Here is a 24,017-nt window from a genome sequence, read left to right as displayed (position 1 = left end):
AAACAAGCGGTTTAATACAAAATTATTTAAGACTTTGTGGTAACTTTATCGAATCCTTGTTTAACATTTTGGAACCTGAAAGCAAATTTGAGCTTAACTTGACACGCATGTCCGGTGTCCTGTTCATGCTTGAGCGTTTGATCGTGCTCAGCGACCCGTGTTGCGCGGCTAAGTTGGGACTATGCAGCGGTGCTTTTTTAATTCACCAAAAGTCACTCAATGAAATACAATAATTAACGGAGCACTATTAAAAATTAAATGAAACAGTTAAACAGACGGTTAAGGGACATCAACGTAAACCAAATAGACAAACTGAAGACAAGTCCAAATATCGACACTGCACCCCCGTCAATTGGCTGAGCCGGGTGAGTAAACCTGAGCGTCGCGCGTCTGAGTCGTGGAACACGCAATGGTTGAGAACGCGATGGTGACAAAAAAACTTTGACGGCACCAAGTCCGTCCGGAACAGCGTATCGTTTGAGAAAGATGCGCACACACATCTAGAACAGCCATGATCAATCCACTGCTGGATGGAGAAAGGGCATTACGTTTGTGTTTTTTTGGTTCGGTGTCCCACGAAAGAATGAAGGTGGAGCGAGTCTGAAGAGTGCCGTGGAAGAGAGGATGGGGAGAGCATCCCTGCGGTAGATGGCGTCGTCGTCCAGCAAGAGGCTGGAGGGTGGGGGGCGTTTTTCAAAGTCTCGGGCCAAAAATAGGGGAGGAGGGAAATTGAAAAAAACCCGTGGAGTTCGCTCGGCGCTTGGCTTTGTTCGTCTGCTGCTGCCCTCAACACCACCGCCTGCACTCACTCTCCTCTCTCTCCCTGGGTCCCGAGAACGCTGGGACGGACGCCTGGCCCCAGCCGCAACAATGGGTCACTCGTCCTGGCCAGGCAGACAGAAGGGTGCCGGACATCGGCTCTGCCTCCACCACCTCATTCTCCTCATCAGCACGTGCCTCCTGCAAGTCGGGAGTGAGTCCAGCGGCAGCAGCAACAACTCGTTAAGCGCAGAGGTAGGGTCGGTGGTGGTGGCGGTAGTCACACCGATTCTGGGCTTCCCCTAGGTCGACTCGGCCATAAATGAGTGCCCGCCTGATGCTGCGTGTAAACATCAACACTGAGGATACAAACGCGGCCGGGAGTGGTGCTATCCACCCACAGCCTCGTGTACAATGCCGGCGTTCGTAGTTGCTCGCTAACAGCACTTGCCCCAACAGTCCCCGAAGGCTAAACTGGGGATGTTCGTCTTATCGTAGTCACAGTGACGGTGCTGATGTTGGTATCGTGATGTTTATGTTGTTGGTGACATTGTGGTGCTGGTGTTGTTTGGTGGTTGTGTTGGTCGTGATGGTGTCGGTGATCGTAGTAGTGATGGTGGTGATAGTTTTAGAAGTTGTCAGCTCTGAGATGTAACCTCCAACGCGGCACCAAACATGAAACACGAGGAGGGATGAGGAATGGGAAATGAGGAGACGAAGGGAGCCTCATCGCGGCTCGTTGCGCGCGTTACTTTGCAAGTTGCAACTTTCGTTGCAAGAGCCGAGTGTCACGTTGCAAGTGTTTGTGTCAACGCAGCGAGATTTTATTTAACCTGCCGTTGTCTGCGCGCTCATTGTATTGCGATTGCTTAACCCGCCCACATCATCTTGAATGCACACCGATCCTGTCAGAACGCCCAAGCTATCCCCTGTCCAGGGAAACTGACATGTTGTCGGCTTAACGCTGATAGGTGGCCAGGAGATGACAGTACAAGCAGTGGAATGTTGAATCTATCTGTGCGGAGCGTTTCAGTGTTTTCCTGTCGTATTCCATGGTGGATTTTTCTCCGGGTGCTGAAAATAATCCTACGCAAGGCCAAATACTCATGATTGGAATTGGCCAAACATCGCAATGTAGTAGCACCCTCCAGAACCATCGGGCCATATGACAATTCCATTTTTTTTTAATATAAAGCAGGACTTCATTTCAGCTGGTTCTGTCCAGGAAAGCAATGCCCATAACACAACCTGTAAAAAACATTGCACTCAGAACATCACAGACTTTATTTAGAAGTCACGTGCCTACTCCAGTCTACCAACAACCTTAAAATATTTCAATGAGAAATTAATCAATAAATGTAAGCAAAGTGTCTATCAACTCCTAATTCACTGCTCCGTACAGCATCTTGCTAATTTGTTTTAGGCTGGGCGGACTTCTGCGATGCCCCAAATGGGGCTTCAGCACAGAACACCACGCCTCTGCAGATAATGTTCCACTCAGTGCTTGAGGCATAGGGACACTTAAAATTAGCTGTGAGAAACACATCCGAAATTGACCTCCACACCTCCATTGCAAGCCGCAAAAAACGTTCAATGCAGATGCTTGTTTTTCCATTGTTTGACCATTTAGTTAACACACACATACCACTTTTGTATAATAATGGCCCTTATATGTCCAGGATAGCCTGACTGAGTCTCAATACTCTTTGGTTCTTTCGGTCAAGACACATAGTTAGAAATAAAATAAAATAAATCACGACGTTTCGATCGCAACACAAGCGTGACTTTACCGAAAGAACCAAAGAGTATGGATTCCTGCAGTCACGAAAGCTTCAAATTAAGATTGAGTCTTAATACTTGTTTTTTAGGAGTCATTGCATTAATGTTTGGGTAATTTCATTAGTGGATTAAATGTGTAGATATATTATGAATTATTTACATTTCCATTATAACCAGGTCAGCATCTACTGCAACCAAAATTGTTATTTTAACAGAGAGTTAGGTTCAACAATTACATTTTAATTACAACGTGTAGAGCAAAAAACAATGTAAACATTTGTTTTGTTTAACCACCTGAGAACTTAAGAGACCAGGGTAGTCTCATTTGTAAGAGTGACCTGGGGCAATGTTTGTTCGAAGTCAAAATGCAAAAGTCACAAGATCATCATCCATGATATATTCACTGCTGCATGAAGAACTCCCTCAAGCTCTCATCATCTCTCATGGTCTTGTGTGCAGCAATCCATCTAGCACTTGCACACGAACCAAATTCTTTGTTCCAGCACAGTGGCGTTGGTCTCCATCAATGGTCATCGTCTTTTCCAGCGGTCAGAATATTTAACTTTATTTATAAAAAATGTTATTTGGACTGGAGAAATCCGATGAGCTATGAAGTTCATTTTTACAGTCCACTTTTCTTAACACGTAATATAATGCGTCTAATTTGTGTATGTTCTCTAAGCCACATATTCCTCTTCAAGTATCATCTCCATGCTGCTTTGAATACTTTTCAGCTTTTGTCCCATTTTCTTTGTCACAAGGTGGCTAGGTAAAACCCCTCCTGTCAGTAGCATCATTCCTCCAAAGTGAGTACCATGTTACTGAATGTCAAAAGTGGTTGTCCTGTGAATAAACTTGACCCCACTATAGGAATACAGAATTTCCATTTACAGCTCTGGTTTTCTACGGAGATGAGTATACCCTTGCTGTTTTTAGCAGGGAAGATTGTTATTCTTTATGCGTTGGCTTAAGAGGGCAGCAATGGAGTCCATCGCACACGGCTGGCAAGCAAACAATTACAAAGGTGTGACTAACGACCATCCCAGAATGTTGTAAGCGGTTCCTGATTGTGTCTTAGTAGCGTTTGTTTAGTTAAAAAATATGTTGTGTAAGCAAAAAATAAAAGTATTGCAATATTATCCCAAGCACAAGGCCAGATGTTTCGAATTGGCCAGCATGTGGCTATGATTAATTGTTGAGGTTTGAGCCACTTATGAATATGCATGATGGGGGAGCTTCAGTTCGTTTATTTTTGTGAAGACCTTCACAAACAACATGATGCGCACAAATGCACCTGCCATGACGGAGCTTCAGGCAATTCCTGTCGGTGCAAGTGTCAAATCGTGACTTTACCGCACAATGACTCCCAAAATGCAAGGCGCTTACTCGCCAGTGGAAAATTCCCAAATTGACGCACCTGTAAATTACCTGTTTGTGATTCCTATGGGTCATTAATTAAAATTGGGTTCTGGGGAAAATAATTTAAACTTTTAAATATATCCAATCATGTAACGTTTCATTTCGTCTAGTGAATACAGGCATTACGAACATGTTTTTGGCACATATTCTCTGCCAGCGTTTAAAGTGACATGTTTACGTGACCTCGGGCATTGCTATTTCTTGGTTTTGTATAAAATGCGACGCACTTGTTGTTGAGGGAGCGTTGTTACGGTAAAGGTGGAGTGGGGCGTATTCCATGGGAAACGCACAATAGAAATATGATTGACGAGGAGCGCAATTATGATATGTAAAGGAAATTGTGAAGGCGTGTTTTTTGCTTGAAAGGGCAAAAAACACATTTTCCATTGCCAACATAAATACATTTTTAAATGTGTCAAGTTTGATGCGTGTTGTTCCCACATTTGGGCAATATTTTCTTGAAGCGCTGCCTTTTCAAGCAGCATTAAGATAGCGCTGCATTATTGACGTTGGCATGTTTAACAAAAATCGCGTACATTGAGGAAACGTCTGTGCATGTCCCAGTCCCTGGCGGAGAGAAAGTCAACAATGGAAGGCAAGACGAGATGGAACATACATTGGTGGCGTTGGCCGGTGGAATTATGGGGACGCTGGGAGTGAGAGCGCAGGGCCGTCGAGGAATAGGGAGGAGCAGGAAGGGAGCTGTCTCGTTCCTGGCGTGGCTGTTCGTGCTGGACAATTGCCCCAAGAGGCGGCACAGAGATGTGGCTCCAGGTGGCGGCTGGTGTCGCGGGCACGATCCGTCGTTTGCTCGCTCTCTTTCCACGCCACTCGAGCGCAGCGGAGGAAGTGCTGCTGCTCTGTCCCTGTGGAGCGTCCGGGTGACCGGGATTGTGGCTGGGGGAGGGCGCAGCAGCATCGCTTTCACTCGCACTTTTAAAAGCGCCTCGTAGACATCGCCGCCGCCGCTCGCTGTGCACTCAAATCCCCAGCTAATGACCGCAATTACTAAAATAAGCTTCGGCTCGCATTCCTCGTTAGCCCTGCGATGAGAAATGCACCCCGGCATTCGTGCTTGTGACGCCTAAACGCATCGTGTTCATAGGGAGCCCGGCTAAACAAATAGATTCGTGATGATTTATAATTGTAATCACAATAATAGCAATATCGTGATGCATTTCAGAAATAAACTATAACACAATTAGCACGCAGAGGTAGAATTCTGCATGTTGTTGTCGAGACAGTCCCTGTAAATGTTTTTTTCTGTTTCCCGATGATATTTTTATCCAAGTGGTGGTGGTCAGTGGAGTGCAGCAAGATTCTCTGGCACAGTACCTCCGTGCTACATTCATGGCGAGTTAGGGGACACCGACATAGCACACAGTACAGTGCACGAGACCACTTAGCTAAGTGGCAGCACGACGATGGGGGTGGGAGGCAGAATACAGATGGAGTTACCAAGCGCTGTGGTTTCTGCAGGGAGCTAAATGGATCCTCAAAAATTGCATTCTATTGATCAGAAATGGCTTTCTCAGTGGCAGATGCTGCTGATCCTATTAGCTTTGGTAAATGAGGTTGTCCTTCAAGCTGGCTGACTCAAGAGATGACTCGGAGAGGAAACGGATGTTTTCCATCTATTCGTCATCAACTTTTAGGTGCAAGATCTAAAAAGATGCATGAGCAATATTTTGCAACAGTTGGCATTGCTTACACAGTGAGTAATAACTATTGGCTTACAATGCCAGTCCAATGCTGGATGAAGGCCCTCCACACATTATGTTGGTCATGGAGGTTGTCCAATGACCATGGGGAGTGGTAGTGCAGCGGTCAGCGCGCTGCGAACCCGGCGACACGAGTTCGATTCCCGCTCACGGCCAACACCAGAACCGGTTCTGGGCCTCCCCTACATCGACTCAGTCTCAAATGAGTACCTAGTGGGAGATGTAAACTTTGCCACTTGGGAGACAAAGGCGGCCGGGAGTCGTGCTGGCCACCCACCCCCTCGAGTGCTGTGCCGGCCTTCATAGGTACTTGCGAACAGCACTTGTCCCAACGGTCTGTTAAAGGCTATATGGGGGGGGGGTCTTTGTCTTTTATCAACGACGCTGGACATTGTAGGTTGGTGAGGGGGCCAGGACCAGTTGAGGTATCGCTCGCCAGTGATGTTATCCATGGTCGGCGATCAATATCCGTGGGGTCATAACGCCGAGTGCAAACTACTGTGTCACCGTTCCACCTTATCGCTAAATACTGTACACGTCTGTTCAGTGGTACATTGGTGCAGCCATTCACTGCGTTCTCCACGATGATTCTTGCTACCTGCGTTCGATTTTCAGAGTTCGATTCCCAGCTGCGGCTAACAATTGTCAATCGATCTTTGAAGCAGTTCTGTGCACTCCTCTTTCACTAACCCGCACTGACAAGCGTGGTGAAGTATGGCGAAACAACCCCCATGACCTACACGGCATGGGGGAGGCCTTCATCCAGTGGTAGATGGGAAACGGCGGCTGTAAATTATTACCCTGCGTATGCACGGATGCATTTAGTTGCACTAGAATGCCACCATTGTGTGCCGGGTCCCACCGAGTCTGCTGACATTAATTGAAATTCAGATGTGGATGTACAGCCACTGAGGCATGCCCTGGGCATTTGGAAATGCCCTCGCTCTGTGTGTGAGGCCAGTGGCTCGAGACAAAGGGTGCCCTTGTGCCGGTAAGCTCTGGTGAGCCACTTGGATGCAGAGGAGCTGAGCAAGACATGGGCCTTTTTTATATGAAATAAAAAAGTTAAAGTGATTTCCCATTCCTGCGATGATTGTGGGGCTGTGCTCATCCTTTGTTTACAGCTCTGAGCCAGTGTTGGAATGCCCACATTCCTATGGCCAAGGCATAGCTGTGCATGTACAGTACAACCCTTTGTCAAGCCAGCGCTGGATTAAGTCTTCCCCCACACAGTGCCATGGGGTTTTTTGTCCATACTTCGCTGTGCGAGTCGGTGTAGATTGGTAAAGGAGGAATGAGGGCCGGTTCAGATATCACTCTCTGCTCATGTTAACCATGGCCATGAGTCAAACTCAGGTAGCCGGGTTCATAGTGCAGTACACTAACCACTGCATCAACACTCCAAGTCCCCCTCCTGCCTATTGTCCCGTTCATAGAACGATTAGCATGGTTGGCTACGTACGGTACGGTGGGAAAGAAGTTCAACATACATAAAACATTATTAATTTCCTTCAAAGTTATACTCTTTTTAATGCCCCAAGAGAGACGCCGATGATGTGACTTAACATCCCCAAAGGAGATCTCAACTCACATCCTCTAATCTCGAGCAATAATACCACTGACCACTGCACTGCCCTTGATTCGTGACACAGTCGTTAATTCACCACATTCACAGGATGTGGGCGACCGAGTCAGGGAAAAAGGCAGTGGCGAGTTGCATCATTTTAAATAAAATTTAAATAAAGTGTTCTGATGGCAATACAACGTTAAGCTGCTGCAGCTTTGCGTGGTACAGTGTCACTACTAGCTTCATGCTTCCTTTGGCTTCTTAAAGCAATAACGCTGACCTACTTTTTTGTAACTTTTAATTTATATATTTTTTACGGTGTTCTTTCCTTCCAATACTCATAAGCACGTGCAAGGCATGCTCCATATGAGTTGCCTGTTTTTAACATTTCAGTTATCACTCGTAGGTGTTCAGTAATGGGGGAGAGCGGTAACACATTGGTTAGTGCACCGCGATATGAACCTAGTGGGTCTAAGTTAGAATCCTGGCCACATTTCACATCAGTTGTGAGTGATATCTGAATTTTTCCTGGGCCTCCACTTCACTCACGTGTGCTTCATCAGTGTGGAAACATTTGGTTATTAAAAAACACACCGTGACCAACAGTGGTGAGGCATCATTCAGCAGCGAATTGACAAAGGACCTGTACATTACTAGTCATTATCAATATCAAGAGTGTAACGATGTATCGATTAATTTATTTATGTGACTTTTTATGCTCACGATAGATGCATTGGTTGGCGTGAAAAAGGATAAATATTTTCTAATTAACGACAAGCTATATTCACCACAATGTTATGAAAATAAATAACTTTCTCAATTGAATCATTACCTTAAATTGTGGCAAATCATTGGATCACCGTGAGGGCAAATTCCTGCACCACTAATAGAGATCTTCCGCTTAAGCTCTACATTTATCCAGAACAATGTGTGCCAATTTGCAAGCAGCACCACCCCTCATATCAGACGTCTGCCTGTTTCGGGTTTTGATTTTGAACAGTACCAGTAAAAAAAATGGACTCGCAAACCGTCTTCATCTGGATCATGCGAACAGAAACGTTTTTCTAACACCACATTTTATCCCTCATCAAGCCCGCAATTTTACGCACGATTTGAGATTAATTTTGAACACATTAATAGCCTCTCTTTGCTTTCCCAGAGCAACGCGCCGTCATTGGGCCAACTGAGGCTCGCTTGGGGTGGGGCGGGTGGACACCAACGACGCCGCAGTTGTACCCAGTCCCCTTTCTAGAGACCAAAATAAATGAGAATTTTTTTTCTAAGAACCAAAGCGAGGCTCATAACAAAAGTGCAGATATATTTTTTATATATCTGGACTCTGCTGCTCAGAGGCTCCGTAATGGGGAGAACCGAGCCAGCCGGGTGCTCGGAGCCCCGGTGTCTTGCCAAATGAAACAACTGCTGCATGCGATATTTTTTCCATCTGCCGCGGCACTGATTATGGCTGGATCGCGTCCCAATACCGAATCCCAAATGCCACGCTGTTTTTAGGATTTGACGTGTCACGTCCCCTAACGCGGCTTGTTCGTCACTTGACCAAGCCGCCGCTGTTCCACACAGAGGTTTGCGGTAGAGTTGTACCTGAGGTGGAGTTTTGTGTGTATGTCTGTGTGTGTGTGTTAAAGTAGTCAACACCAGTGATGGTCAACACCTGTGACGATTATCTGGACCAGTACTGGGCCTCCCCTAGGTCAACTCTGCCTCAATGAGTACCTGGCACGGTGTGTAAACTTCACCACTTGGAAGACAAAGGCGGCCGGGCGTGGTGCAGGCCACCCACCCCCTCGTGTGCCGTGCCGGCCTTCATAGTTGCTCGCTAACAGCACTTGCCCCAACAGTCTGTTCAGGCTAAACGGGGGATCTTTGTCTTTGTTAAAGGAGTGACTTCCAAAAAGAGGAAACTCATTTACTTTGGCCTCACAAAACCCATACACCCTCGTAGCTGGTTTATTAGCAATGTTACAATTTTTATGGTCTCGGTTCTTGTAATAAATTCCAAGAGCATTACAAGCTTCAGTGCACCGGTCGCAAACACGGCACGTTAGGCGGGTTTATATAAATGACATTTCATTACCTTTAGAGTATTGCATCATGACCGCTTTTGGTTTGCCGCGGTGATGAGATGTTACCTCCATCGTCTGGTATACCGGAGGGCATGGGCTCTATCCCGACCCTGACAGCTGGTATATTTGCAGTTTGCATGCTCACCCCGTGGTCGCGTGGATATTTCTTCAGGTCCTCCGGTTTTTCCCTAAACATTTAGAAACATGCATTTAGAGTATTTGGCTTTTTTTAATTTCCGCATGATAAACCACTTTAGTTGAGCTATCATTTGTGGCCAGATCGCTTCTAAAAAAAACAGCTATATATCGTAGTTCAGTGGACCTTATCTGGTAAAATTTAAATAGTATATAGTTTATCTTCTTGGTCCTTTCGGTAAAGTCACGTGACTTTACCGAAAGAACCAAAAAGATGAATCCTTGCAGTCACGAAAGCTTTAAATCGAAGTATATAGTTTAATTGTTTGGTCCGGTGGAGATACGCAAATGTCTGCAGAGGTGCAAATTGCACTTCTGTCACACCTCCGATAAGCACGGTTGGCTACTTCCTATGCGAAAGAAGTTCAACCTACATACAATACATCATTCGATGATTGCATGTGCTCGTAATCACTGGGTAGGTTTTGACAAAACCTGTTTTGTACACAGCTACTTTTAAACAAAACTGCCAAAACGTGATCCCAAACTCCCCAATGTGTTTCAGGCTTGTATCGTGCGTGTGTATTGTTCGGCCCAATGTCTGACGTTCCAACACGGTGCTTCTGGAACTGAATATTCAGTTGAAGAAGCCACCACCAACAGCACGTGGTGGAGCAAAATATTAGACACCGTGTCGAACAACACGCGGTACAACCCGCAAACGTATCGGAAAAGCTGTACAGAACAACCGATTCCATTCTCTCCCAACACTGGTAGAAACATCTTTAAGATAAGGTTATCCAAACAATGCAGGCCCAGCGCCTGCCTTTGTTTACAAAAGGTCGCATCCCACATGGCCCTGCAGAAGCCATCCCGTTCTTGCACCAAAAGTGGATGCTGCTGCTGCTGCTTCGTAGTTTGTTTTTGATTAAAACGTAGCTGGAGAGTTTGCACCAAGCTGTGTGCCTTCAGTGTAATGAATAACACGTGTGTATGTGTGCGATAATGGGCCTGGCCTCGATTCACCACCCCCCAGACATGGGGCTGTGAGCATTGCATCATATTTTGGCCTCTGTGTGTGTTATTTTATTTGACGGCATTACCGTTTTTCATTTTATGTTTTATTTTTGTTGCAAAGTAATACATCTTTTCGTCAAGAAAAACCATGAACTAGTATGCGAAAACTTTTGTATACACATGTTTTACTTTCTGGATTCTTTATCTGTAATGAAAACTAAGTAACAGAGCTGATTTTAAACATTACAACCAATGTAATCATCTAGACAGGTGTTTGGGTCTTTGTTTTTCAACCAGGCAAATTTAGTACTGCGAAGTCTCACGCCTCGTGTGTGCATTCAAGCCTCGTAATGAACTCCCACACGAGTGCACACCCAGTACACCTCATCCCCATACCCTCTTTACCCCCTTTATTGCATTTACCAGACTGGTGCGGCAAGTCCCATTAGCGAACACCTATTAAGGCCTGATGTTTACACACCGCACCTGCAGATACTCATTTTTAGGCTGAGTCAGCCGAGTGTGTGTGTGGTGGGGGGAAGCTCGGTCATCTCACTCAGTCAACCCATGGCACCTGGGTCTGTCCCCGTGACCTCCTGCCAGCAAGTGCCGTGGTGACGTCACGGCTGTTGTTGTTGTGGGGGAGGCCCAGCACTGGTGCAGACTTCACTCGGCACTAATGTTAGCTGTGCCACGACTCAAACTCAGGTTCGCTGGGTTTTTAGCGCACTGCGCTAACCACTTCATTCACTGCTTCACCGCCCTGCTCACAGTCACGTGGAGACGCACACAACTCCCACGCACTCACTCACACGTGCACATGCCTGCACTGCAATGTGTGTCCCTGCCACCACATTGGCGTACCTTAGAGTTGACAGCCCCGGTACTATATTGTAAACATGCAGCTCCACACACATTCTCAAGTTCCATACATGGCCACGCCTTCACACCCTTCGCTGGACAAAACGATTGCTACTGTGTACGTTTTCACAGTTATTCTGTAGAGCTGCCCAATGTATTTTCATGTTGCTTGACATAATGTCCGACGTTTCGCTCCGCATACCGGGTGGGATCTTCTTCTTTGGGAACTGAACTGAGAAGTTCAAGTTGTGCCCAAGCAATTTGTGGCACAACTTGAAAAATCCCCGCCGGAAAACGATCGCATGTTGTGGTTGATCACTGTCATACTGCTGACTGCAGGTCTCTTTGCTCGGAACTCACCTTTGCGCTGACGTGTTTCTGGAGTCAATCAAGTTAAACCGTTCACGAAAAAAAAACACTTTTCCTTGAAAGAGTTTTAAGTAAAGACAAATGAGCGCAGTGTGGTTTTTTAGTTGCTTGATAAATGTAAAAGGAGTATGCGCTTGAGTGTTGTGTTGGCTAGTGATGGCACGTTGGTGAGATGTTGGTGAGACGTTGGAAGCTTAGTCAATTGGTCTCTTCTCAGTAAAGAGATTTATCAGAGTGTCTGTGGCAGGCTGAGACGGCTTGGGCTTGTCAGAGCACCCGCAATGGGTAACGCTTAGCAACCAAACTGCATGGAAAATTAGCTTCACGTGGCTGTAATTGTGTTGGCCTCGCTTAAAATAATGTGGGATTTATGGAAAATCCACACTGCCTCGTTTTTCCAATCACAGTGCATAAGTATCCCCCGTGTGTTTTATTTGACAGTTTGATTCCTTTTTTAAAAAAAAGTTCCGTCTTATATCGTTTTTTTCCTGTCTTTATGGTGATCACTGTTAATGTTTGTGTATGTATATTTCATAATAATGTTATTAGACGATTTTTCGATCGTTGTTGCAATATGCTTCTTCCCAGCACGTAAAATATTTTTTTCAGTTTCAGCAAAAATTATGGAAGAAACCTCACACGTAGTTCAATAACTTTCCAGCATGACCCACATTCCCCCGAACTCCATCATTCACAAATAATAAAGACATTCCCGTTGGGGGACGGGATGTCTTCTGTGACTGGGATCCACTCATCCATGAAAATTTTAATCATCTTAATTATTTAATCATCATCATCTACTATGGTCAATCCACTGCTGGACGAAGTCCTCCCCAATCCACCACCATCTCTCATCACAGCAAATGTAATCAGTGTTTAAAATTAATTACCGCTGCAACAAAATTAATTACTAGCACAGTGACCTAGTGGCTCACATGCTGCGCTATGATCGTGGAAGCCTGAGTTCGATTCCATCAAGAGGTAGCATTATTGAAGAGTGATATCTAAACTGATCCTGGCCCTCCCCTTCACTAACCTGCATTGACCAGTATGGTAAAGTGTGGGCGAGCAAACTCCATGACCAAATATGTAGTTGGCCGACTTTCATCCAGCAGTGAACTGACAAACGGCTGTAAATGATTATTTTTGATCAATATTAATGCTAATTTGACTTAGTTCATTAATCACGTTTATTTGTCCACAACACAGGACACGCAGATAACATTTTCCACGAAGAGAGACCCTTTGTTTTAAATGCATGGGGGACACGGACCTCACTTCCTCTACGTTAAGGTGACCTCGCCAAGTTTTGCTGAAGTTCACTGACCATGTCACTCCCGGGGTCACGGTTGGATTTCCTAAACCTGGAGGCCGGAGAACGCTTGAAAACGAACGGGCACTGTGTGGGGGTCTCCGCTACTGGTGCTGTCCCACCTATACTAGACCTCCCAGTCGAGCCCCCCAGTAACCTTCCTGTATGTTTGCTATTGTTTGGTTAAAACCTTTTTCTCTTGACGTTTTTCCTCCCGCCTGACCTACTGTCCTATGCCCCCCCCCTCCCCCATCATGCGGTCCACCAGACGTGGTTGCAGCAGTATGGGTACCTTCCGGCGGGCGACCTGCAGATGGCCACGTACCGCTCGGGACAGATGCTGTCGGAGGCCGTGTCCTCCATGCAGGCCTTCTACGGCATCCCAGTCACCGGCACGATGGATGAGCTCACCAGGCAGTAAGGCTTACGCCCATATCAGCACTGTTATCATCACTCTGCTTTTTTATGCTTTACAATTTCATAGTTAAGAAAATAAAAATCACTTTAAAATAAAATTTAAAATCCAGAATAAGTTGTACGTGCATCCTTCATAGTTTTAAATATTAACATGTCACATGGATTTAAATGATTCATAAAAATGGAGATAAAAAAGTGAAAGAATTGAGAAAAAGATGGGAATGAACCTGATTTTGGGAGGAACCTCGCTTGTTTTGTGTGCTGTAACTTGACGCTTTAATTAAAATACTGGAGATCAGCCTTCAAATCCGTGAATTCTGGAGCCCATTGCTACTGTGTGTGAAGTTGGATAGTAGTCTGATAACCATGAACACAACTTTGGAATATTTACATTTTAACTGTTATTAATTGAAAAGCATGAATTGCATTGTGTGGCTCTAATGATGCTTATAGAGGTGCTCTGGCTTTGTATGTCGTTTGATAAAGTGATCATGCACATTCTTTATATTAAGCTTGCAGTGAGAACGATGTGAGTGCAGTTGTAATGTAATCCTGTGTGGACTTTATGACCCCGATGGTGCTATTGGGGCATAAACCAGAATTGTATTTGCCACGTTACTAAGAGGAGATTTCATAATACAGTAACAAAATACCCATTCACACAACACACTGTAAAGATTTCACTCAGCTGCGCAGATCTAGATGGTTGTGTGTAACTCAGATGTAGATGGTTGTGTGTAACTCAGATGTAGATGGTTGTGTGTAACTCAGGTGTAGATGGTTGTGTGTAACTCAGGTGTAGATGGTTGTGTGGAACTCAGGTGTAGATGGTTGTGTGGAACTCAGGTGTAGATGGTTGTGTGTAGCGCAGATGTAGATGGTTGTGTGTAACTCAGGTGTAGATGGTTGTGTGTAACTCAAGTGTAGATGGTTGTGTGTAACTCAGGTGTAGATGGTTGTGTGTAATTCAGGTTTAGATGTTTGTGTGTAACTCAGGTGTAGATGGTTGTGTGGAACTCAGGTGTAGATGGTTGTGTGTAACTCAGGTGTAGATGGTTGTGTGTAACTCAGGTGTAGATGGTTGTGTGTAACTCAGGTGTAGATGGTTGTGTGTAACTCAGGTGTAGATGGTTGTGTGGCACTTGCCAGGGCACCTTGAGGATTGCCAGGAGTTCCTGGGTTTTAGTGAATAGGCACCTCAAAAATATCAGTCCATTGACATTGGTCATTTATTTAATTCGATTATGTCCAATTCGTGTAAATAATATCTTAAATGTAAAAAAACTGTACAAACAAAGCAGAACAAATCAGAAATAACACAAATGAGATAAATATATTTAGTCCTGAATCGAATTACAATCCCACATCTTGGTGACTGTTACTGGTGAGGCGATGTCACATGCCGTAACTCTCATAGAAATTCTGAATACATTTCCAAAACTCTCATTCATTTGGAAATTAATGTTGCATAATTTATTAACGGAAAATATTTACTTATAATTTATGTTCTCTTTTAAGCTTGTATCTTGTCTAGGCTATGCCTAAGTTGACGCTTTGTACAGTCATCATTTATGAGCTGTTTATCTCAGCTCTGTGAGTCAGGTGAGCTCCAGGCCTCAGTGGTCCCATGAGTGATGTGTGTGGGCGTGCCACGACCTCTCTGTGGCCTGACGGATCCCACATTCTCTGCTTGAGGCATTTACTGCCTTTTCACTCATGGGGCACATTCCGTTTGCATTCAAGATTACAATCTTCGTTCCAGTGCTTGTGAAAATGTTTACAAGCGGTTTTTTTTTGCCACCTGCGTTACATTTAATATTGCAACAACAAAAAATGTAAGCCAGGCAGAAAGAATCCCCCTTCTTTGCGCTCAAAATTATGATTCTTACGGCCCAATGGAACACATTTTTTTTAAATACGATCGTGAGTGCCCATTGATCGCACGTTGATCTTTGATCCTGGGCAGACCCTACCGAGGCTATAAGAGTGAACGCTTTACCCCACTGAAAGAATCCTCATTCCCAACCAGTTATTGAAGTGAGAATTCATTTGGGATTTGCTTAACTTAGGCTCCTTTGATAAGCTCTACTTTTCAAAACAAGGCTGTGTTTTTTCCCACTCACTTTTAACTGTCTTTTTCACATCTGTGTTTTGCACCAATAAAAAAGAGACATGCTAAGCCTTTTGAGGCGTATACATATCCCATACTTGTGTTAGTGTGCTGTGTTTGTTGGCTATGGGATTTCACATGCGGTCAATTGAGTTCAGCTGTCGTTAACATTCACAAGATTGATTTCCTCCGAAATTTGCACGTTAACCATATATAACAGAAATAAATAAACAACATTTCCACCAATGTAAAAGAATGGTAACAAGCCTGGCCTCATGTTCCAACGAACACACGCGAGTGAGCACGTGATTCCCAAGGGCTTCCCAGAAGTCAGGTGTCCCCTGACGTAACAGAAGCCGGTGGGCTCGTGCTCTCTCGCAGTCTCCAATGTGCGACGGCTGGCGTAAACGTGGCTCGGGACTGAATAAATCACGTGGGATTGTTTCGCTGCCAGAGCGCGACGCACGGCAAACCCAGACGGCAGTGGCTGTGAGCGGCGGCGAGAAGCCCCTGGGAGCAGTGTGGGGTGAGGCAATGGGCAGCACATGGCGGGGGTGGCAGATGGCCTGGACACGTGCGTTCAATTCACGCTCTCGAGTGTGAGCGCCCTTGCTGCGACGGGGGGGGGGGGGGGTTCCGAATGCCGCTGTGCAGTTGTTTTACGAGAAGGCACAATGCTGCACTGCAAAGCGTTGTAAAATGAAAGTAAGCTTTGTAAGAAACTATTGTTTTGGCACGCCACATCACGCGCAGAACAACCGTGTTGGGCGTGCTGTGGTCCAATGCGTCTTTCACTTGCGGGCCGCCTGCCACACGTGGCCAACACAGCATTCTGGGAGGCAGATGATAATAAAAAAATAGAAGATAACTCAACTGTATTTTCGTGATGTAACGTGTCATTGTGTGCCGTACAGATGGATGCAGAAGCCACGGTGCGGAGTACCGGATCGATACGGGACCACCGTAACGGCCGGGTCTCGGCACAAGCGCTATGCCATCAACCACCTCAAGTGGCATCATCAGCACATCACCTACGAGTGAGCAAAGCTATCACCGCACTCACATTAAGCCACTACGTCACAGCTTACCAATAACTCCTGGATGATGGCTTTCTCTTGCCTATCGATCATGGGGGTTGTTTGACCGTGCTCCACCATGCTGGACACACGTGCGTGTTGGTGAAGGAGGTGGCCCAGAGCTGTATTGAGAGATAATTCGCCAGCAATGTTAGCTTTGACCATAAATCTTAATTCTGGTCGCCCCGTTTACAATTCACTACTGCAGCATACATGTGAAATAAAGCATGGGATAGTGAATGCATTACCTCTAAATCAGATTGAGATCATCTTGGGATCTCTCCGAGGTTGCCTCCCACACTCAACAATAAAATCACGCGGAGTTCGGCAACAATCCCAGCAGGAACCTCGAGAAAAAAAACGTCTTGAAGACTTGCCAAGGCTTTCCTGAAAAGCAATAAATGTTTTTGTATTAAACTCGAATCACAGCAAAAGCTTTCTGTTCATCTTTCTAAGCATTTGTTTGATGTCCATTGGCTATGAATAGAACACTGCTAATATGCCAATTAATTTTTCAACTTAAAACTTTCAAAAATTATCATGGCCCTGGAGTATGTATAGTGCGACCCGACAAATGTTAAGTCAATTTATTATATGTATGCTGAACTTCTTTCGCACCGTACGTCGGCAACAGTGCTAATCAAGGGACCTTGGTTGTCATTCAGAAGCCGTCACACCCCACTACCACTGCTGCTCCCTCTTATACACCCCCAACAAATCCCATAGCAGCCAACCTGTGTTTGGGAGAAGGGGTGAGGCCTACAGAAGAAAAGGCAGAGCCAAAATAGGAAGAGGAGGAAGTTTAATCAGGAAGGGGTGGGGCTTAAGGAGTAAGGTGGCGGGGCATACAAATGAAGGAGTTGAGTAATAAGAGGAAGAGCCAGGTGTTAAAGAGGAAATCACCAAGAGGTTTATTTCAGGTAATACACCCGTAGAATAAAATTCATGCAGTAGGCAGCAATACCTTTAGTCCCGCAGATGCGGCCACAGGAAAACTAGTCCATCTCTACGCTCTGTTTGAGTGCCCTAGCTTTGCCCTCTCTGCTTGACGTCCTCGCATTTACTCTCCCGGATTTTTTTTTCCTTCCACAGCATCCAGAACTACACGCCCAAAGTCGGCGAGTACGAGACCCACCAGGCAATCCGGCACGCATTCGACGTGTGGCAGGCGGTGACGCCGCTCACCTTCACACAGGTGTCTGGTCGCGACGGCTCCGGCAACGACGCCGACATTATAATCTTCTTTGCGTCGGGTTACCACGGCGACCGCTCGCCCTTTGACGGCGTGGGCGGGTTCCTGGCGCACGCCTACTTCCCCGGGAAGGGCATCGGAGGGGACACCCACTTCGACGCCGACGAGCCGTGGACGCTGGGGGGGCACGACTACACCGGTGGGTGGAAGTGGTGTTGTGTGTCTGTAGACATCGTTGTTATTATCATCATCATTGTCATCCTCGTCATCATCTGGTGGTGATGTGGACCATCGCTAGCGGGTTTGCTGCTTGTTGCAGAGGTTCACGGTTTGAATGCAGCAGTCACTCTGGTTATTACTGTGGGTTTTTTAACAATAAGAAATATATACATGCCGTCTGCTTCACAGCGAACGTTAAAAGTCACGTGACATCATTCGTAAAAGAAAAAGCCATGTTGTGCAAGTGTCACAGTCAAAGTTTGGCAAATTTGAAAAATGAACTGCAAATTATTCTATTTGGTTTATACTTAACAATCATCACCCCTAATGCAAAAACCTGGCAAGACCCTCCTGAAAAAGAGTCATGAGATTCAGTTAGGCTTTCCTAGGAAACCAAGTGTAATAAAAATCCATGATAACTCTACTGCAGGATGAGGGTTTCTCCACACCACCGAAGTTACAGCGGTTATTTGATCATACTCTACCACGCTGGTAAGTGCAAGGTGATGAAGGTGGAAATCTTGGACATGGAAGCTTAAAAGTACATGAGAATACAGGACGATCTCTTTAACTTGGACTTTAGTGCTTCCAGAGCCTCCTTGAAGGAGCTGAATCTAATGTCGGGAGGTACATGGGGGACACTGCTTGGGGAGTGGCTCCATCTCGGGGCACCATGCTAGGAGGTTATTACGAATATTAACAATTCATCACGATCATCAATCATCATCATCATCATATGTTGGTAGGTGAAGGCGTCACCACGCTCCCACCATCTCTTACAATCCTCCAATGTTACTATCCATCCTGTCCATTAGCGATCTCATTGCTCCTTAACCTTCGTTGTTTTCCTCACCGAATTAACCAGAGAAAATGATTAAATAGCTTTTGGTTTATTTGGAGCACATCAGCATGTGTCATTGGTTCCTGTAAATATGATTCCTGTTGTTTTGGGCTTTCCAGTGTGTCCAGCCTTGGCCCCCAGAACCTCTCAGAATTTGATGAATGGATGAAACTGGGCACCGCACAAAAGATGTTTCATGACAGAAAGGGCTCTCATGCCTCTGGCACTAGCCCACGAATACCACCAGAACCGTCACGCCTGAGTCCAGAACCAACTAAATTCTTGACTATAACTACTTTGAAAAAAACCTCATCACTTGGACCAGAAAACTGCTCTGCTCTTTGGCCTACTTTAACTTAGAAAGCCATCCGTTTATTTTGCTCAGTTAAAAAAACTTACTAAAATGTCATAGTGGTACTGCTGAAGCTCATTTGCATTGAGTGTGGTTGCACTTTAATCTGCGGTATACAATCAAAGTTTGCCATGGGAGCGCAGGCACACTGTTGGTCTCTTAAGTGGCTTTTCATTCACATGTTGACCACATTTGAAGCCTCTGGTGTGATCTAACAGCTAATTCTGTAGTAAACAAACATGAAACCTATAACACATTTAGAAACAGACGCCCTTGCCAATATCTTGAATTAAAAGTACTCCAACAAAAAGGCACGTGTTATACTTACCATCGCTCTGAATTATTTAAAGCAAAAACAAAACACACATATCTTGTGTTGACAGCCTCTTGTCCTTGGCACTCTGTACAGCCAGACTCCAAACCCAGACATGGGGGTCCGACGATGTTCCTTAACAATGATGAGAAAACGCCACTCATTGGAAATTTCCTTGGATGTTCAAAAGTCGTTGCCACCTATGCCAACAGTCCTGGGAGGGCATCGTCAAATAACAGCGGTTGGGGCGCCAGCTGAGAGTGACGACTGGGCAAGTTTTGTTGGCCAATAACGGCATTGTTTCGGCAGCGAGGACCACTGAGTCGGGTTTCCGCTCCGCAGGGCGTCTCACACTTCCTGCGCCGGCCGTTTGCTCCGGGCGATATATCCTGTTGCAAACGCCGTGGCGATGAAATCGGGTGGCACCTTATTTGTTATCGGTGAGCACAGCTTGAAAGCGGGGAGGCCGCTTATTGGGAGCCCAGCTTCCAATGCTTAATCCTGCATTTGAAATGTCTATTTTCTCTATGGAGGGTATGTTCTGTATTTAGGTGCGGTTGTGCACCCTTTAACCTTGTAATCGTTCACCTCTTTCATGTGCCCTGAGTCAGGGCTTAAATTCTCACTTAATATTTACCAGGTCACTGGTTGTCTGGATTTGGTAGCACGTGACTAGTAGCCACAACCATAGAGGGGACTATACAGTACATGGTGTGCTGGGTGCAGAAATATTTTTTTTGACAGTCTTTTGTCAGGTTCATTTGAGAGCCAGTGTGATGGTTCTGGCGGTATTCCTGTGATAGCGCCTCTTAGCACCGCTTGTCATTTGACCACGTTGAGGCTTTTCTGAGTGGTCTGCACTGCCAGCCCCAGAGCAGGCATTGTTCCACAGGGCAATGCTTGCTTAAAGACCCCACATGGCTTTGGAAACCTGGAAAGGCTCTGAGATATGTGGAATATTTGTCTTGGCTGGAAATTATAATCTCGCACATCTTGGCCTCTCCGGACGGAGAGCGATTAACTGCCTTGCAGTGAATATCGTTTGCCGTGAGATTTTTTTACTCAGTGTGCAGTGCCTCTTCATTTTTCCAAGTGGACAGAATATTTGAGATTTAAAGTTGCACAAATATGCCATAATGTGCAAATTGAACAAAGCGCATTGCATTCAGTGGACAATGAATAATCTTCTAGTTCTTGCAAACCGGCGCATTTGGAGTAACTGGTTAATTCTTAAATGTATCATGATCATTATAATCAGCTATGATGAATCCACTGCTGGATGAAGGCCTCCCCCAAGCCATCACCATCTACCATAGTCTTGCAATGCATCAATGCATTCAGCACGGGGACACAAGCTGGTTTTATCGCTCCATCTTTGCCGTGAACGTGCTCTCAGGTTTGTTGCCTTCTTTGGCTGCCACTCCGTACGTTAACCTTGACCAGCTCAATGTTTAAGCATTTCAGCATATTTTGCCATGCAAAGCATGGAAAATTAAATCATCAGTGAGGCATTCTGGAAGATAGCCACTGGACGTTTGTTTTGGCCACTGACGTTGGCTGCTTGCATTGGCTGCCTTTATCACAAGAGCCACGAGACTCTTCACTTGCCTGGGCTGGAGCTGGACGCAGCAGAAATTTATCGAGTTATGGCCACAAATCTTCATGCAATTTATATCTCAATAGATTTACTCTGATGCATATTTGCATTTTACAGCCCCTGGTGTCGTACTTTGTATTTTGGGGAATTGTGTTTTATGGTCTAAAGAAATGTGCATCATAAAAGATACGTCATACGAGATTGTTGGTGAAACATTGCAAATGGCCAATAGCAGTGGTCAGCATATAAATGGATGTCTTGATGGGGCGAGAGAAGGAGGGTGTGGTTGAGGACATTAAGAGCTAAAAAGAACAATGCTCCCTTACCGCTCCCACAAATAATTGTTCTGGCGAAGGGATGCCAACGGAGAGAGGTCTCTGCCTACAAGCTCTTCGCACAGGCATAGAAACGCTAAAGACAAAGATCCCCGTGTAGCCTTAACAGACTGTTAAAGGCAAGTGCTTTTAGCGAGCACCTATGAAGGCCGGCACGATACAGAATGGGGTGGGTGGCCAACGCCATGCCCGACCGCTTTTGTCTCCCCAGTACCAGGTACTCATTTGGGGCTGAGTCGACCTAGGGGAGGCCCAGGACCGGTTCAGATAATCGTCACTCGTGTTGGCCGTGAGCGGGAGTCGAACTCGGGGCGCCGGGTTCGTAGCGCAGCTTGCTAACCCCTGCACCACCACTCCCCATAGAAACCCCTCCACCCTCTCAAGCAACACCCCATCACTCACTGACAGCGAGGGAGTGTGGAGTGCTCATCGGCTTAAGGAACACCAACGACGGCAAAGTGCACCCTCCGCTTCGCGTTTCACTAAACGCAGGCCTCTCGGTGACAGGCGAGGCTTCGAACCCCCCTCGGTGGAATTCTCCTTTGACGAAAGGGCCCACCCGACGAGCTGCCACTCGTTTGTGTTCACAGCTCTCCACAAAGACGCTCTTGATGTGGTTCGTGTCGATTTTTTTTTTGCTCAAGTAAGGCGCGAATGCGATGGGCTCGCCACAAATGCAAGAAAGCGCACTCGGTGATGCAGAAGGCTGGGAAACCCAACAAACCAGTCGAATGTTTTCTTATGTAAGCACGGGGGAGGGGGGGAGCGGGGGAACGGATCCATTCACCCCACAATACCGCACGCACCTCGTCAGCTGCGGCCTTCTGTGAAAAGACACGAAGGGCCCTAGAAACACACAGACCTCCCACCATCTTTCCCTCCCTCGCTTGGCGACAAACGAAAAAAAAACGTTTTAGGGAGGTGAGCAGCTTCTGTTGATTGTAGCATTGCTGCGACTGCGTGTGAACTGGTAGAGGTAAAAAAACAGACAAAAACATTAAAGGGAACTTGACCTTTAATCAGTGTGAGAGTTTGACATGATTGAATAAGACAGATGTGGTCATGAACCTTGAAGAGCAGTTGATTTTTGGCGGTTACACGTAACCTACCTCATGCATATTCCTATTAGGCTCTGTGAATTTACAATAAACAGAAATGGGTTCTTGGTATAAGACTACCGACAGCCGACCTCGATTCCATCGCACGACATCTGGTTTCACCACTCAGGAGGATAATGTTTCCAGATTCGTCAGGCTTAGGTTTTAATGACTCTGAGACCAAAGAAAATTTTTTGGCATGCACAATGAACCCCCATGGTTGTGTTTTAGTGGAAGCCGCCATCCTTTAGAAGGGCAGCCTTTAAACTGGCCACACCGCATAACCCGGTCATTACACTCGCCAGTGACCTCCCGCGATGATGACAAAGCGCTCGCAGACATAATACCACGAACCCTTCACTGACCGATTGTTTCGGTTGCTGCTCGGTTTACAAAGGGGATGAAAACAAATCCATTGCAAGTTTTGCTAAGTAAATTACACCTTAGCCGCAGTCCAAGGCATGTGCAGCCGTCCTGCTTTTGTGGGCTGCGTGTGATATTTCCCGTACCTCCCAGATCTCAGAAAACTCCAATAGTTTTGAGTAAAATATTCCCAGCAGGGAAATGAGAAAAAAAATAAACCTGCTGAATGTGCAGATTTGGTACGTTACAGGGGACTGTGTACATGGATGGGTGTTGACAGTATTTGTTGCCAAGCGCCTGGCAGTGATATGAATGGGCGTCCCCTGCATTGTTTTTGTTACATTTGGCAGCGTCTCCGCTTGTGACGCTTGTGTTGGCACCAGCGCCAACGCCGCAAGGAGCACGCGTTGACCCCATGGCCAGTGACCACTGCAGGCCGAATGTCGCTGACCCTCCCTTCTCCTGTCTCACCTGCTGGCCTCTCGCCTGTTGGTCACCTTTACCCCCCCCTCCCCACAACCCCCACTGCACCCCCACCCCCGTGGAATCAGGTAACGACCTTTTCATCGTCGCTGTGCACGAGCTGGGCCACGCGTTGGGCCTGGAGCACTCCAACGACCCGTCGGCCATCATGGCGCCCTTCTACCAGTACATGGACACGGATGACTTCCAGTTGCCCTACGACGATTTGCTGGGCATCCAGCAGATCTACGGTAGGTTGATAAGGCCTCGTCGTCCTTGCCCTTGCCTAGCCATCCAGAACCCTCCAATTGAATACGCTCGGTCCTATCACACAAAATACAGCCCGCCGAGCCCGTTCTACAGTGACGGATATAGATGGCGCTTCCGACACCAGGAAGCTCCTGCGATTGATGAGCATTTGTTTTGGCTTCGTAGGAGGGAGATCCTGCCTGGGTGGGTGATCTCACTAGAGAAGTGGTACAGAAAGAGGGAGCAGTGAAGGAGGCTTCGACCACACAACTGGAAATATTCATGCTCCCCTGGCCGCCCTCTCCACTCTTACACTGACACATCTCTGTTTACTTCTGGAGTCAGAGAACCTTCCTCCCTATACGCTGTGG

The 24,017-nt window shown here is 46.2% G+C and overlaps 1 protein-coding gene across 1 annotated transcript in view; it reads left to right on the top strand.

The window, feature by feature from the left end:
* Nucleotides 1–724: 724 nt before the first annotated feature.
* LOC116946025 (matrix metalloproteinase-14-like) overlaps nt 725–24,017 on the top strand; it is a 41,328-nt gene continuing 18,035 nt past the window's right edge. Inside the window, exons 1-5 of the mRNA XM_076069595.1 lie at nt 725–1,014; nt 13,292–13,440; nt 16,465–16,587; nt 17,719–18,017; nt 23,487–23,648. Of these exons, the coding sequence (XP_075925710.1) occupies nt 871–1,014; nt 13,292–13,440; nt 16,465–16,587; nt 17,719–18,017; nt 23,487–23,648 (877 nt within the window). The 5' untranslated portion in view covers nt 725–870. The remainder of the gene's footprint in view (nt 1,015–13,291; nt 13,441–16,464; nt 16,588–17,718; nt 18,018–23,486; nt 23,649–24,017) is intronic.

The sequence above is a fragment of the Petromyzon marinus genome, chromosome 25 (genome assembly GCF_048934315.1).
Source record: "Petromyzon marinus isolate PM22_M1 ecotype Great Lakes invasive population chromosome 25, UKy_Petmar_22M1.pri1.0, whole genome shotgun sequence".
NCBI lineage: Eukaryota > Metazoa > Chordata > Hyperoartia > Petromyzontiformes > Petromyzontidae > Petromyzon > Petromyzon marinus.
Note: the sequence above shows the minus strand (reverse complement) of the source record. Positions and strands in the feature narration are given on the sequence as shown.